Source organism: Carcharhinus amblyrhynchos, chromosome 15, assembly GCF_965287045.1.
Source record: "Carcharhinus amblyrhynchos chromosome 15, sCarAmb.v2.hapA, whole genome shotgun sequence".
Taxonomy (NCBI): domain Eukaryota; kingdom Metazoa; phylum Chordata; class Chondrichthyes; order Carcharhiniformes; family Carcharhinidae; genus Carcharhinus; species Carcharhinus amblyrhynchos.
In genome coordinates, this window is record NC_137338.1 from 10,885,432 (window position 1) to 10,900,734 (window position 15,303).

The following is a 15,303-nucleotide window of genomic DNA, read 5'->3' on the forward strand; positions in this document are numbered from 1 at the left end:
ATTATAAAGGGAGCTGGGTAGATTACTGGGAAAGGGCAAGCAGTAGATTTAATTTTTTATTAAACTTTGAGTCCAACTAGATTGACTGTAATGAGCTTTTCTACCCCTTTGGAAATTAGAAGTACCAGCTGAGGAGTTGCAGGAACAGCACATCTTGCTGCGTGTCCCTGTATTTTGGAGTTCTTCCCTCAGTCTTCAGCTGGAACATTATTTGGCTTGCAAGTTACTGGAGGTGTGAGCTGATAGCGAAGGCTGTTGGCGTCTGGAATCTTAGTGAAGAATGGGACTGGATCTCACTCAATCTGATTTAATAGAAAAGAGAGAAATAGAGCAAATTAGAGGCAAATTGGATGAAGACAAAGAGAGAGAACGAATGAATTAAGAGGGAGACAAGAGAGACTGAAAGAAAAAGAAAGAAAAAATGTTAAATTTTGAATATAAAAAATCCCTAATTACAATTTACTACATGTAGGAATGAACCTTCATGGTTTAAATTGTTCCCTTCCTGGGGAGGAGAGCTTGAGTGACATAAATCTTCTCATTGGAAAGTTACTTACACTGTTAAGTTCCAGTCCTAACCTTCTGCACCGTGACACAGCAGTTAGCACTGCTGCCTCACAGCACCAGGGACCAGGCTTCTATTCCTCACTCAGATCACTGTCTGTGTGAAGTTTCTCTCTGTTCTCCCCGCGTCTGCATGGATTTCCTCCGGGTGCTCCAGTTTCATCCCACAGTCCAAAGGATGTTAGGTGCATTGGCCATGTTAAATTCTCCCTCTGTGTACCTGAACAGGCATGATATGGAGATGCTGGCGTTGGACTGAGGTAAACACAGTGAGAAGTCTCACAACACCAGGTTAAAGTCCAACCAGTTTATTTGATAGTAATCCCACAGGCTTTCGGAAACACTGTTCCTTCATCAGGTATGTGGAAAGTTCCACACACCTGACGAAAAACAGCGTTTCTGAAAGCTTGTGAGTACCTGAACAGGCACCAGGGTGTGACGACTAGGGGATTTTCACACTAACTTCATTGCAGTGTTAATGTAAGTCTGCTAGTGACAGTAATAAATAAACTTAAAAAACCTTTAATGGACAGTTAACATATAACACTTTATAAAACTCAGAGGGAGGATAAGGGCATGTCGCAGTTTTTGTGAGGTTAGAGGTGGATTGGCGCAAACTGTCTAACGACTTGTTTTCTAACCCACCGGGTTCTTGGCCACAGGCTGCTCGATGATTTGCACATTAATACCATCAGATCTTCTTAAACTTGCCGTTACCTTGCCAGCTACACCAGGGCCAGCGCTGATTTTGAATGTTTCGTTCCGTTGAGTAGAATAAGAACATAAGAACATAAGAAATAGGAGCAGGAGTAGGCCATCTAGCCCTTCGAGCCTGCCCCGCCATTCAATAAGATCATGGCTGATCTGTCGTGGCTCAGTTCCACTTTCCCGCCCTCTCCCCATAACCCTTAATCCCTTCTCTTATCAAAAACCCATCAACCCGCTTCTTAAAAATATTTAGCGAGGCAGCCTCCACCACTTCAACGGGCAGAGAATTCCAGAGATTCACCACCCTTTGAGTGAAGAAGTTCCTCCTCAACTCCGTTCTAAACCGCCTCCCCTTTATCTTGAGGCTGTGCCCCCTAGTCCTACTGTCTTTTTTGAGCGGGAAGAGTCTCTCCACCTCTATCCTATCCATCCCATTCATCATCTTATACGTCTCAATGAGATCTCCCCTCATTCTTCTAAACTCTAACGAGTACAAGCCTAGTTTATTCAGCCTCTCCTCATAGCTCAATCCCCTCAACTCCGGTATCAGCCTAGTAAACCTCCTCTGCACTCCCTCCAGGGCCAAAATATCCTTGCGCAGGTGCGGCGCCCAAAACTGCACACAGTACTCCAGCTGCGGCCTCACCAATGCCCTATACAGCTGCAGCAAGACCTCCCTACTTTTATATTCAATCCCCCTCGCTATGAAGGCCAGCATCCCATTCGCCTTCCTGACCACCTGCTGCACCTGCAAGCTGGGTTTTTGCGATTCATGCACAAGGACCCCAAGGTCCCTCTGCACCGTCGCCTGCTGCAGTTTTTCGCCACGTAAGTAATAGTCCTTCCTACCATTCTTCCTACCAAAGTGGACCACCTCACACTTGCCAACATTAAATTCCATTTGCCATTTCCTGGCCCATTCGCCCAGCCTATCTAGATCCTTCTGCAGACTCTCCACACCCTCCGCACAATTTGCCGTTCCCCCAATCTTGGTGTCATCAGCAAATTTCGACACCCTGCACTCGGGTCCCTCCTCCAGATCATCTATATAAATGGTAAATAGCTGAGGCCCCAGCACCGACCCCTGGGGCACCCCACTAGTCACCATCCGCCAATCCGAATAGCACCCATTGACCCCCACTCTCTGCCTCCTATTTGACAACCAATCCTCTATCCACGCTAACACCCTACCCCCAACTCCATGTCCCCTGACCTTCTGCAATAACCTCTTGTGAGGTACCTTGTCAAACGCCTTCTGAAAATCCAGAAAGACCACATCCACCGGCTCTCCTCTATCCACTGCCCTAGACACATCCTCATAGAACTCCAGTAAATTTGTCAGACACGACTTCCCTTTAATGAAACCGTGTTGCGTCCGCCCTATCAAGCAATTCCCTTCAAGATGCCTCGCAATTTCCTGCTTAATGATGGATTCTAACATTTTACCTACCACAGACGTTAAACTAACCGGCCTATAATTCCCCGCCTTTTGCCTGGCACCCTTCTTAAACAACGGCGTAACATTAGCCATTTTCCAATCTTCCGGCACTTCCCCGGAATCCAGCGACGTCTGGAAAATAACCACCAAGGCATCCACTATCACCTCCGCCATTTCTTTCAGAACCCTCGGATGCATTCCATCCGGTCCTGGGGACTTGTCCACAATCAGCCCCTCCAGTCTGTCGAGCACCACCTCTCTAGTAACAGTAATGTCATTAAGACCCTCCATTCCTACCACCTTTCCATCGCTAACACCCGGCAAATTATTCACGTCCTCCTCCGTGAAGACATGTTCTCAATGATTTGCGTTTGTAATCCAGCAGATGAAATTTCTTTTAATCTGATGGAGGCCCAGGTTCCGCTCATATCCAATCACGTGTGCAGCCGCCCTGAAGTTTACTACAAGAGGATAAGCTCCAGAATGATTTGCGCTGGGTACCTTCAGGGAGGTATCGATTCCTGTCAGGTACGATTCCAAAATGTACCACAAGACTAAGCATATGGGTCACCTGGGGGAACTCCTCACCCTCAGGATGTCTCCCAATTAGAATTAACTTTGGTATCTTTTATTATCTAAAGAAGTGTGCATTAATCATGAATGCCTATTTCTCTCAATCCAAGCATTTCAAAGGTGCAGGAAAAATATCAGCACCAATCTTTCTCAAGTCACGGACATAATTCTTCTTCAGTTCCCTTCCCAAAGGTAGCTCTGACCCTCCATCACACTTAGGGAAGGGAGGCAGGTCCCAGCCAGAGTAGGATTCAAAGCCCATACTTTTTTGTTTGAAGAAATATATACTTTATTTGCAAAATATCTGGAAGAACATGGGCGACAGGGTGGCAAAGTGGTTAGCACAGCTGCCTCACAGCGCCAACACTCATGCTCAATTCTGGCCTTGGGTCACTACCTGTGTGGAGTTTGCATGTTGTCCCCATATCTGTGTGGGTTTCCTCCAGGTGCTCCAGTTTCTTCCCACTATCCAAAGATGTGTGGGTTAGGTTGATTGGCCATGCTAAATTGTCCCTTAGTGTCAGGAAGGCGAGCAGAGTAAATACATGGGGTTACAGGGATAGGGTCTGGGTGGAATTAATGTCAGTGCAGGCTCGATGGGCCAAATGGACTTCTTCTGCACTGTAGGATTTGATGACTCTTCTATGATTCTAACACTGTGCACATTTCAAAGTGGTCATCTCACAAAGTGAAATAATATTCAGGTAAAGCAAAACACTGCGGATGCTGGAATCTGAAACAAAAACAGAAAATGCTGGAAAATCTCAACAGGTCTGACCACATCAATTCAGAGAGAATAGAGTTAACATTTTGAATCTGGATGACCCTTTGGGATCAGTGCATTTTCCAGGGTACAACCATCCAAAGAGTGAACCTCTTAGATCACTTGCATTTTGGTGTTAGCTTAATAAAAATCTTTCAAGTCCTTTTGGTACTGGGATCCATCCTATTAATCAAGATGGCCATTCCATTGCAGAAGACTGGATGTATCCCATTCTTCACATGTTTATGGATTGTATAAGAGTACCTATGCATTTTCAATTGTTGAAACCCTAGGGTTAAAGTTTGCCCCATACAGGGGTGAATACAGAATTGGGCAGGTCTAAAAGTATTTGCTGTCATTCTGCATACCTATTTGCCAGCTCCATTCTGGAGTTGTTTTCTTAGAGGCAGGATAGGGCTTCAAAGGGCCAAAGGTTGACCACCATCAAGTGGTAGCAAATTAAGGCTATTTAAAGGTCAACTCGGGACTATTGTCAGAGGCCGAATGGACCAGTCAGCCTGTGCAGGCTTCATGAGGCATATAGGGACTGAACCATCTCCCTGGAGATGGTCTCCCACTGGAGAACTGAAGGGGCAGCACTCTTGGCAGGCTTTGAGGCCCCCTCTGCCTGAGCCTGAGTCCTGCGCAGACGTTTCCTCCACAGTCATGGCCCAGCAACTCTGGCCAGTTTTTGCTTTAAAACCTTCAGAATTTGCTGCATGGGGGAGGAAGACAAGGTGGAGACACCCTCCCTCTTCCTTACCCGAGCTACAGAACTTTTGTGGGCCTCCATTTTGAGGATCACCTGAACAGTGAGATGGCCATCTGGCCACTAATTAGCTAAATTGGCGCTATTTGCTGCCAAGTGACAGACAGTGGGGCCGTGACTCCTATCTGATCCTAAAGCAGGGTGTTCCAACCTGAAATCTAAAATCCTGTAATTCCCATGCGCATTTATAAAATTATAGAGGTTTACAGCGTGGAAACAGGCCCTTTGGCCTAACTTGTCTATGCCCCCTTTTTTACCTCTAAACTAGTCCAAATTCCTCGCATTTGGCCCATATTCCTCTATACCTATCTTACCCAAGTAACTGTCTAAATGCTTTTTAAAAGACAAAATTGTACCTGCCTCTTCTACTACCTCTGGCAGCTCATTCCTGACATTTGCCATCCTCTGTGTGAAAAAAGTGTCCCTCTGAATCTCTCCCCTCTCACCTTAAACCTATGCCCTCTAGTTTTAGACTTCCCTACCTTTGAGAAAAGATGTTGACTATCTACCCTATCAATGCCCCTCATTATTTTATAGACCTCTATACGGTCAACCCTAAGCTCCAGGGAAAAATGTCCCAATCTAACCAGCCTCTCCTTGTGATTCAGTCCATCAAGCCCTGGTAGCATCCCGGTGAATCTTTGTGTGAATTGTACACGCGTACTCGGAGTGGAATTTATCCAGGATTTCCTGCTTACTTTTTGAGTGTTTCTCTTTGGGCATAAACAGGGAGACAGTGGAGGCCCCCTTGCCTGCGATGAGAACAGTACATGGAAATTAGTTGGAATTACAAGCTGGGGAGCGGGCTGTGCAAATCGGAACAAACCCGGAGTGTACGCCAGGGTCACCGAATACCTAGAGTGGATCCACGAACAAATGGAGGTACATGCGGAGGCACCTGGACTCCACCATCACAAGTTTCATTTGCTTTGTCTGCCTTGTTCTATAACAGTGTCTTTTCCACTCTCCTTCTATCAGTTCCCATTCACTGAATTAATAAGAAAAATGCTGGTCTTTCACAATCATGGAATCCCTACTGTACAGAAAGAGGCCATTCGGCCCTCTGTGCCTGCACCGATAACAATCCCACCCAGGCCCTATCCCTATAAACCCACATATTTGCCCTCCTAATCCTCCTGGCACTAAGGGTCAATTGAACACACTCAATCCACCTAACCTGCACATTTCTGTAATGTGGGCGGAAATTGGAGCTCCCAGAGGAAACCCACACAGAAATGGGGAGAATGTGCAAACTCCACACAGTCACTCAAGCTGGGATATGAACCAGGGTCTCTGGCGCAGTGAGGCAGCAGCGCTAGCCATTGTGCCACTGTGCCACCCATTTCCAATGTGTTGTCAATTAGATGACAGGATGTGGTGCAAATAATTGCCACCAATTGATTTGAATTATTATTGTCACGTGTATCAGTATACACTGAAAAGGGTATTGTTTCTTGCAAACAAAGCATAGAGAAGGAAAGAAGAGAGTGCAGAACGTAATGTTACAGTCATAGCTTGGGTGTGGATAAAGATCAATGCAATGCGAGTTAAGTCCATTCAAAACTCTGATGGCAGCAGGAAAGAAGCTGTCCTTGAGTTGGTTGGTACATGTCCTCGGGCTTTTGTATTTCTTTGTTCGTGACCCTTTGTAGTTTCTTGCAGTCTTGGATAGAGCATAGATTTTGATCCGAACAGTTTGTGAGTCCTCCATTCAAAGATTTTTGGATAGCAAAGTCTGATTTTTAAAGCAGATATTTTCCCCCATTTATTTCTGTATCTCACAAAAACATTATTTAAGCTTTGGCTTTAAAGCGTTTTAAAGATTTTAGCTTCGCCTCTTAATTTCAATGGAATGTAAAAGGGTTTGTAAGCAAATTACTATTGTCTAAGTGGTGCGACATTGCAGAGTTCTGAGATGCAGAGGGATCTGGCTGTCCTGGTGCATGAATCGCAAAAGATTAATATGCAGATACAGCCAGTAATTCAGAAAGCTGATAGAATGTTATCATGTATTGCAAAGGGTATTGGTTACAAAAGTAGGGAGTTTATGTTTCAGATTTACAGGGCATTGGTGAGATCACATCTGGAGTTTCATGTACAGAATTGGTCTTCATATTTAATGCAAGATATAAATACATTAGAAACAGTCCAGAGAAGGTCTTTTCGATTAATACCTGGAATGGGTGGGATGTCTTATGAGGAAAGGTTGAACAGGCCAGGCTTGTATGTGCCAGAGTTTAAAAGCAGGTAACTTGGTTTATAGGTTCCTGAGGGATCTTGACAGGGCTGATGTAAAGAGGATGTTTCCTCGTGTGGGGCAATCTAAAACGAAGGGTCACTGTTTAATAATAAGGGGTCATCAATTTAAGATAGCGATGAGGAGAAATCTTTTCTCTCAGAGGGTCTTGAGTCTTTGGAACTCTATCTGTGTGATTTCAAGAAGTTAGACATATTTCTTGGGGCTAAAGGGATCAAAGAATATGGAGGGAAGGTGGGATCAGGTTATTCAATTTGATGATCAGCCGTGATCAAAATGCACGATGGGGCAGGATCAAAGGACAGAATGGCCTGCTCCTGTTTCTAGTTTATATGTTTCTACGTAAAAGGAGATGTAAGGAAAGTCTTTGTTTTTCAGGCAGAAGTAGATAGATTCTTGATAAGCATGGGGATGAAAGATTATCAGGGATAGGCAGGAATATGGAGGTTAACATCAGATCAGCTTATTGAATAGCAGAGCAGGCTTGAAGGGCAGAGTGGCCTGTTCCTTCTAATTCATTTGCTTATATATGAATAATTCTACATTAGACACACAATTGGCTGCATCAGATTGCTTCCCAGGTGGCAGACTTATAAGACGGACTGGTATTCTCCCATCTGTGAGGGATGATGGGAACGCAGCCTTCAAATTCTGCTGAGGTCAGATGAGATCATCTGCTCTACTCCATTGGATGGCTGAACAAGTCAATTCTGACGAGGCAAAGTCTGCCACACGTGAAGTTATCCCTTGCTGGCACTGTGGGGGTGATCTCTTCTGATGCTTTGTTTGCAGGGCTGGCTTCTGCTTCGAAGTTTCTGAAACCAAATGTCATTGTAATGCCCAACTCCTGTCTGCAGCTGGTGTTGCCATTTGTACCAGTCATTAGCTGGAGGTTCCCACTTGATATAGTTGATGTTGAGGAACTCTCATGTCTACTTTGACACCATCCTGGAATCAGAGCTTTGGGCTGGCCTGTTAGCACAGACTAACTCCCCATACAACATATCCTCGGGGATGCAGCCATCTTCCACCATGTGCACATGCCCAAGTTAAAGTAGTCTTCTCTGTTTAGTTAGTGATATGTTTACCCTAATTTGAAAATGTCCTACCAGTACATGTATACAAGCAGTCACAGTGGAGTTCTGCCTGTCCTGCTTAGAAGATAGACAAGAACCACTATTTTTAACATGAAATATGAGACCCCACATCCTCCAAACAGACTCTTTGCTTCTCTAATACAAGGCTGCACCTTCCGTTCCACTAGTAATGGCCACTGAGAAAGTCTTCATGTACGGACATCCTCACCTTAATCAACCTTCCTGGCATATCCGAATGCTTCCCAAAATGATGTCCTTTTCTCCGCGCCTCAATTACCTCCAAACACATTGATATTGTCCTTCGACCCCTGCTGGTATCCATTTTCCTTTCTTTCCATCCAGTAAAGGTCTAAGATCCTTTTGTTCTCTGTCTGTCCCTCTTTCTGTAAGGAGCTCTATAGGAAACGCAAGCTGTTGTAGCTAACTGTGCTTTCAATTTATTTTTATTCCACAGAAAGAAGAATTAAATGGCTGAAGACAATAAAAAATAAAATATTTTCATAAGTTGATGCTTAACTTTTGTCCTTATTGTGAATGTCATTGAGGTTCCACATGAACATTTCAAGTATTTTCTGCGAGATCCTCTAGAGAGTGATGTGAAATCGTGGAAAGATATGCAGTTTTAATAACAGGCCTCGATCATCTTTGTCCTCGCTGACTGGGTGTTTAATGGAATGTTGAATGGGCTCCAACAAGCTGGGTATCCAGCAGGTTGTCAATCCAGAGCTAGATGGGAATATTTTATATTTACAGGCTAACATTCTATTCAGAACATAAGGAAATTCTCAACCCCTTTCTCAGAAGATGGAGTTTAAAAACAGCAAGGTTATGTTGCAGCTGTATAAGGTGCTGGTGAGGCCACACCTGGAGTACTGTGTGCAGTTTTGGTCTCCTTACTTGAGAAAGGATATACTGGCACTGGAGGGGGTGCAGAGGAGATTCACTAGGTTGATTCCGGAGTTGAGAGGGTTGGATTATGAGGAGAGACTGAGTAGACTGGGACTATACTCAGTGGAATTCAGAAGAATGATGGGAGATCTTATAGAAACATATAACGTTATGAAGGGAATAGATAAGATAGAAGCAGAGAAGTTGTTTCCATTGGCAGGTGAAAATAGAACTAGGGGGCATGGCCTCAAAATAAGGGGAAGCAGATTTAGGACTGAGTTGAGGCGGAACTTCTTCACATAAAGGGTTGTGAATCTGTGGAATTCCCTGCCCAGTGAAGCAGTTGAGGCTACCTCATTGAATGTTTTTAAGGCAAGGATGGATACATTTTTGAACAATAAAGGAATTTTGGGTTATGGTGAGCGGGTGGGTAAGTGGAGCTGAGTCCAAGAAAAGACCAGCCATGATCTTATTGAATGGCAGAGCAGATTCAAGGGGCCAGATGGCCTACTCCTGCTCCTAGTTCTTATGTTCTTAAGATGCTACATCTGCATTTTTTGTAACATTATGCATGTCAGTGAAGACAGTTGGGTTTATTTCCTTTCTGAAGAATAGGAACTTCAAGGTCAACTAATTGAAAGAGCAGCATAGTGGCACAGTGGTTAGCATTGTTGCCTCTCAGTGCCAGGGACTCAGGTTCAATTCTGGCCTTGGGTGACGGTCTGTGTGGACAATAAGAAGTCTCATACCACCAACTAAAGTCCAACAGGTTTATTTGGAACTATGAGCTTTTGGAGCGCTGACTCACCTGATGAAGGAGCAGTGCTCCAACAGCTCGTGATTCCAAATAAATCTTTTGAACTTAAACCTGTTGTTGCGAGGTTTCTTATTGTGTCCACCATAGTCCAACACTGACATCTCCACATCATGGCTGTGTGGAGTTTGTACATTCGTCCCGTGTCAATGTGGGTTTCCTCTGGGTGCACCGGCTTCCTCCCATAGGCCAATGGTGTGCGGGTTAAGTTGATTGGCTGTGTTAAATTGCCCCTTAATGTCAGGGGGATTAGCAGGGTAGAGACATTGGGTTATGGGGAAAGGGCCTGGTTGGGATTGTTGTTGGTGCAGGCCTGATGGGCTGAATGGCCTCCTTCTGCACTGTTGGGATGCTATGCTATCTCAGAGATTCTAATCTCTATCAAATAGCCTGAAATGGACCCTGAAAAGGTATGAGGGAAAACTCCCAATGGTGTAGAGCTTTGGAAATTATGGTCTGGATTTTCAATCCAGAGCCCGGTAATGGGAGTAGTGAAATTTCTGAGGATGGCCCATCCACCTCAGGAGAAAGTTCCCACAGAGGCACAATTTTAATTTTGTGGTGCAAGGATGGTGGCCTGATCCGTGCCAACTCATGTCCCTCCACCCACTCTCCCATGGTCTTTTATACACTCCATGTCAAGCTACGGCACTTCCATGCCAAGTCACCTAGTATACTGAACCAATGAATCCAAAAGGAATAACAAAATGTGTGGAAAAGCTCTAAAAAGCAGTTCTATAAAAAAGTCAATTATTCAGAGATTTGGGGGAGGGGGTCTTTTCTGCCCCCGTTTTTGGTGGGTGGGAAGGTCAGAGAATCCAACGGGAGGCCAATACTGGCTGCTTGCGGAGTCACCCCTGAGACCTTGTCCCACGGGTTTACCACTTGTTGCCTCTAATTCAGTTGGCATTCTGGAAGGATACAGCGAGATGATAATAGGTGGCATCAATTGAGGAAAAAAGGGGCAATGAATGGACGTTTCCTCTTCTGAAAGTACCTCAAAATTCAATCACTTCCAGCAATATCATTATTACAATGGCATCTCAGTGTCTTGTTCAGTAATATACTATGGCAAAGATGGTTACTCATAATGCATGGAGGATTTGCACAAAAATGCCTGTTTCCAAGATGACATCTGACCAGTGGTTTTAATGTATGAAATCTGAGAGGTGGCCAGGAGGTGAATATATCAATATATCTCTCTCTGTGGTATCAGTGATAAATGTAGTTCCTCTGTTACGTTTTAGAACATAGAACTGCAAACATAGGACAGTACAGCACAGGAACATGCCCTTCGGTCCACACTGTAGTGCCGAACTTGATGCTGAAGTGAATTAATCCCTTCTGCTTATCCTTGGTCCATATCCCTCTATTCCTTGCACATTCATGTGCTTATCTAAAAGCTCTTTAAATGTCCCTATCGTATCTGCCTGCACCACCACTCCTGGCAGCGCGTTCCAGACGCCTACCACTCTCTGTGTAAAAAAAAACTTGCCCCTCACACCTCCTTTGAACTTTCCCCCTCTCACCTTTAGTGCGTGCCCCCTAGTATTGCCTTTATCATCATATTTACTAAAACGGCCGCAGCTGAACTTAAAGTTAGGGAAAGGAGAATATTTTTTGCGCAACGCATCCCAAAGAAACGAGATCAGAAATACAATCAACAAACTAAAGATCAATTGATATTTCTGAAATTGAAATGTTGGTATGATTAAGAGTACTAATTGGAACATCAGAAGTGTAGTGTTTTCTTCAGTAAGTAACAAATGGGTATCATTTCCATTGCTTAAAATCAAGGGACGAACTGAACATTGATAAAGTGTGTTGTGCGCATGTGCTTTTCTTAATTGTCAGAACGCCTGCCTAAATGAAAGCAAGTGCTTAGCATCCAAGGTCTTTTGCTTTTTTGCACCATTTATTTAAGGGTGTGCTTCTCTGGGAATGAAGACACCAATTGAAAATCATGTTCTCTGAGTCAATCCATCTTTTTTCATCAGATGCAGTTGGCTTTGTGTGCAAACCTTCACCTTTGGAGATGGGTTGTGCATTGTATTTCTATTGGCTTTATCTCTCCCGGTAATGTACATTAAACGCTCTCTTAACTCACTCAATTGTGGTTCAACTGGAGGCTGGACGAGTTGCCATGGCAGCAAAACACTCAGATTAGCGCATACATCCACTTGGTTTTGTTTCATCTCAAGGTATTTTATTCTTTATTCTGTCGCTCTTTCAGTATCTTTGGATGGATCGAAACCAAGCAAGCAAAGTGATTGCCAGCCCTCTGCCGTTGACTCTGTGACATTGGCCGGCAGATATTTGAGGGTGTGCTTTCGTCTCTTCTAACACGGGTGGTGATCTTACCAGAATTTGACTGAGAGTTGGTTCAGCGAAAAAAACAGCAGGGCAGTCTTACCAAAAAAATTCTAAGTGCCAAACAAGCATGAAAACGGGGAGAAAATTGCACCCATTTTTGGGTGAGCTCCCAGACACAATCGTGCGGTACTCAAGAAAAAATAAATGAGCCCAAGTGTGATCCTTTAAGGACGCCTGATTTGGCAGCTTTTGTGTCTGAACAAACCTCACGGTGCAATGCTGCAATCCACTACATGGCACGGTGGCATAGTGGTTAGCACTGCTGCCTCACAGCATCAGGGACCTGGGTTCAATTCCCCGCTTGGGTCAGTGTCTATGTGAAGTTTGCACATTCACCCCGTGTCTGCATGGGTTTCCTCCAGGCGCTCTGGTTCCCTCCCAAAAGATGTGTGGGTTAAGTGGATTGGCCACACTAAATTGCCCCTTTGTGTCAGGGGGACAAGCTATGGTAAATGTATGGGTTTTGGAGATAAGGCCTGGATGGGATTATGATTGGTGTGGACTCAATGGACTGAATGACCTCCTTCTGCACTGTAGGGTTCTATAACTCTATGATATCAATTTCAGAAAGAAATCTGATGTTAAGCCCCAGATTTGTACAAGTCACAGGCCTAATCCTGTTTCAGACAACTTCCCAAACCGATATGGCACAAGACACTTTAGGACCATGCACATGCATTACGATGTATGTAATATTGAGTGATTTTGTGTCCGTTTTTCATCTGGCAAAAAAGCCTGCAGAAACAAATTTCAAAGACAATGTGCGGAGCACGGAATAACACAGAATCCACATGAAAGAGCACATTTGCTGATTTACCCGACTGAATACTCCTGGCCATGCAAACACTGCGCACTTAGGAAAATGGGTTGTAAATTGTGGCTGCTTTCTTTTTATGCTAATTAAGGTTCACAGCAGGTAGTTTACTGTGCAAGTTTCACATCCTCCCAAAACTAAACAGCATCATGTTGCTTGTCTGCTCCTTCAGAGTTTCTTGATGAGTTACAATAAGTGCTCACTCTGTGTGGCTGGTAATCGGCACCATTCTTCTGACTTTGACGTGATATTAGTTCATTATTAATTCATATTGAGCACATAGATTGAAAACTATTAATTCCCTGTTTCATTTCTAACTTTACTTACTTTGAATGAAGTTCTGCTGCTGGATCTTAGACTAGTTGTATTCACAGTAAAACTGGGGAACAGATAAGAATGTGGTTGCAGGTTTTGTATCTGAAGGTGAAGGCAGCGCGGTGGCACAGTGGTTAGCACTGCTCCCTCCCAGAACCCGGGTTCAATTCCAGCCTCCGATCACTGTCTGTGCAGAGTCTGCATGTTCTCTCCGTGTCTGCATATGGGCTTCCTCCGGATGCTCCGGTTTCCTCCCACAGTCCGAAGGTGTGCAGGTTAGGTTAAATTGACCCTTAGTATCAGGGGATTAGCAGAGTAAATATGTGGAGTTACGGGAATAGGGCCTGGGTGGGAGAGTGGTCAGTGCAGACTTGATGGGCCAAATGGCCTCCTTCTGTACTGTAGGGATTCTATGATCTGTCCAATTCAAATACTTCAATCAGCTTCTTAATCAAAGTTTTACCCAGGTGACTTTAATTATGAATGGAACAAAGTACGGACACAGATATAACACAACAAACTTTATTAAATATTGTTAACCTGTAAATTCCTCTCTATGCACGCAAGAGACACCCAGGATTCGGCTATATTACCCGTAAAGATGGCTTGGTAGGCTGTAGATCCGGTCTGTGACTCATCCTGGTTCATCTTCGCAAAGGTGATTCTGTTTCATCCTTTCTTACTTCCTTCCTTCTCCAGATTGGTCTGGTGTCGGTTGACTCCTGTCACTCCCAAGGTGGCCAGAATTCCTATTTTATCCCCCTGTGGCCTTGCTCTTTTTCCTTTGTGTTCTGCCAATGGGGCTTCGAGATGGGGTGGGAGGGAATCTCAGCGCCCAATGGTCAAGTTGATGGCCTGTTGACAGGATACCTGAGTCTACCCCAGATGCCTTGGAGTCTGGCCCCATCTAGGCTGTGGACAATAGGCTGGTGATTATCAACTAAGAGCGATGGTCACTCAATGGGTTATCGATAGGGCGGATCCAGAATTGCCCCGGCAGCCTGTCTGAGTTCTGTATATTTAAGCTTTGGCCTGGTCCAATTTTCTGCAGGCTGGAGCTGTCTGTAGTTGAATTTAGAGCATCCAATTCTTTAATTTCAAATGTCCAATTTTATTTTGGAGTCAGCACCACACAGGTTAGGAAGCAGTGGATACTGATTGGGGAAAGGGGAGAAAGGGTAGAGGGAGGGATGAGTGCAGTGAGGGAGCCTGGCAACACATGTGTCAGTATAATATATAATTTGCAAAATAATGATATGAAATATTATGCACTAGGAAAAAAAATTAGGATGAGGAAAAATCCAGTCATTCCCTCAGCTTAATATGCCCCAACACAAAAACTACAACAGATGAGCAAGCATTAGTCATTTCTTTCTGTACCGGTCTCTCTTGCACACACACACACACACACACACACACACACACACACACACACACACACACACACACACACACACACACACACACATCAAGCACACATCAAGTGTGACATTCCTGCCACTCAAGTGCCAAGTAATGACCATCTCCTCTTGATCTTCAACTCTGTCCTCAACACCAAATCTCTCACCCATCAACATCAGAGTGGGTTAATCTATGTGTCAAATCCAGTCTATCCACAGAACTAAATTCTCTTTCTTTTTCTTCTCACCCTTTATTCCTTCATATGGAATGTGGGCGTTGCTGGCAAGGCCAGCATTTGCTGCCTATCCCTGAACGCAAAGTCTCTCTCAAAAATCTCACAAAGTAAGCTTCAAGTGAGTAAAGCAACTGAGCAGGAAAGGTTAGACGGTTGAATAAAAACATTCCAGTGGGTTTCTCTGACTGTGTACTGTTCTGGTCACCCTATTTAGAAAGGACGCTATTAAACTAGAAACAGTGCAGAAAAGATTTGCTAGGATGCTACTGGGACTTGATGATTTGAGTTATAAGG

General features: G+C 44.4%; 1 protein-coding gene across 1 annotated transcript in view; it reads left to right on the forward strand.

The window, feature by feature from the left end:
* Positions 1-8,644, forward strand: part of LOC145352907 (transmembrane protease serine 3-like) — a 43,000-nt gene extending 34,356 nt beyond the window's left edge. The window contains exons 11-13 of the mRNA XM_080203207.1: positions 3,093-3,238; positions 5,545-5,697; positions 8,624-8,644. Of these exons, the coding sequence (XP_080059333.1) occupies positions 3,093-3,238; positions 5,545-5,697; positions 8,624-8,644 (320 nt within the window). The remainder of the gene's footprint in view (positions 1-3,092; positions 3,239-5,544; positions 5,698-8,623) is intronic.
* The last annotated feature ends 6,659 nt before the right edge of the window (positions 8,645-15,303 follow it).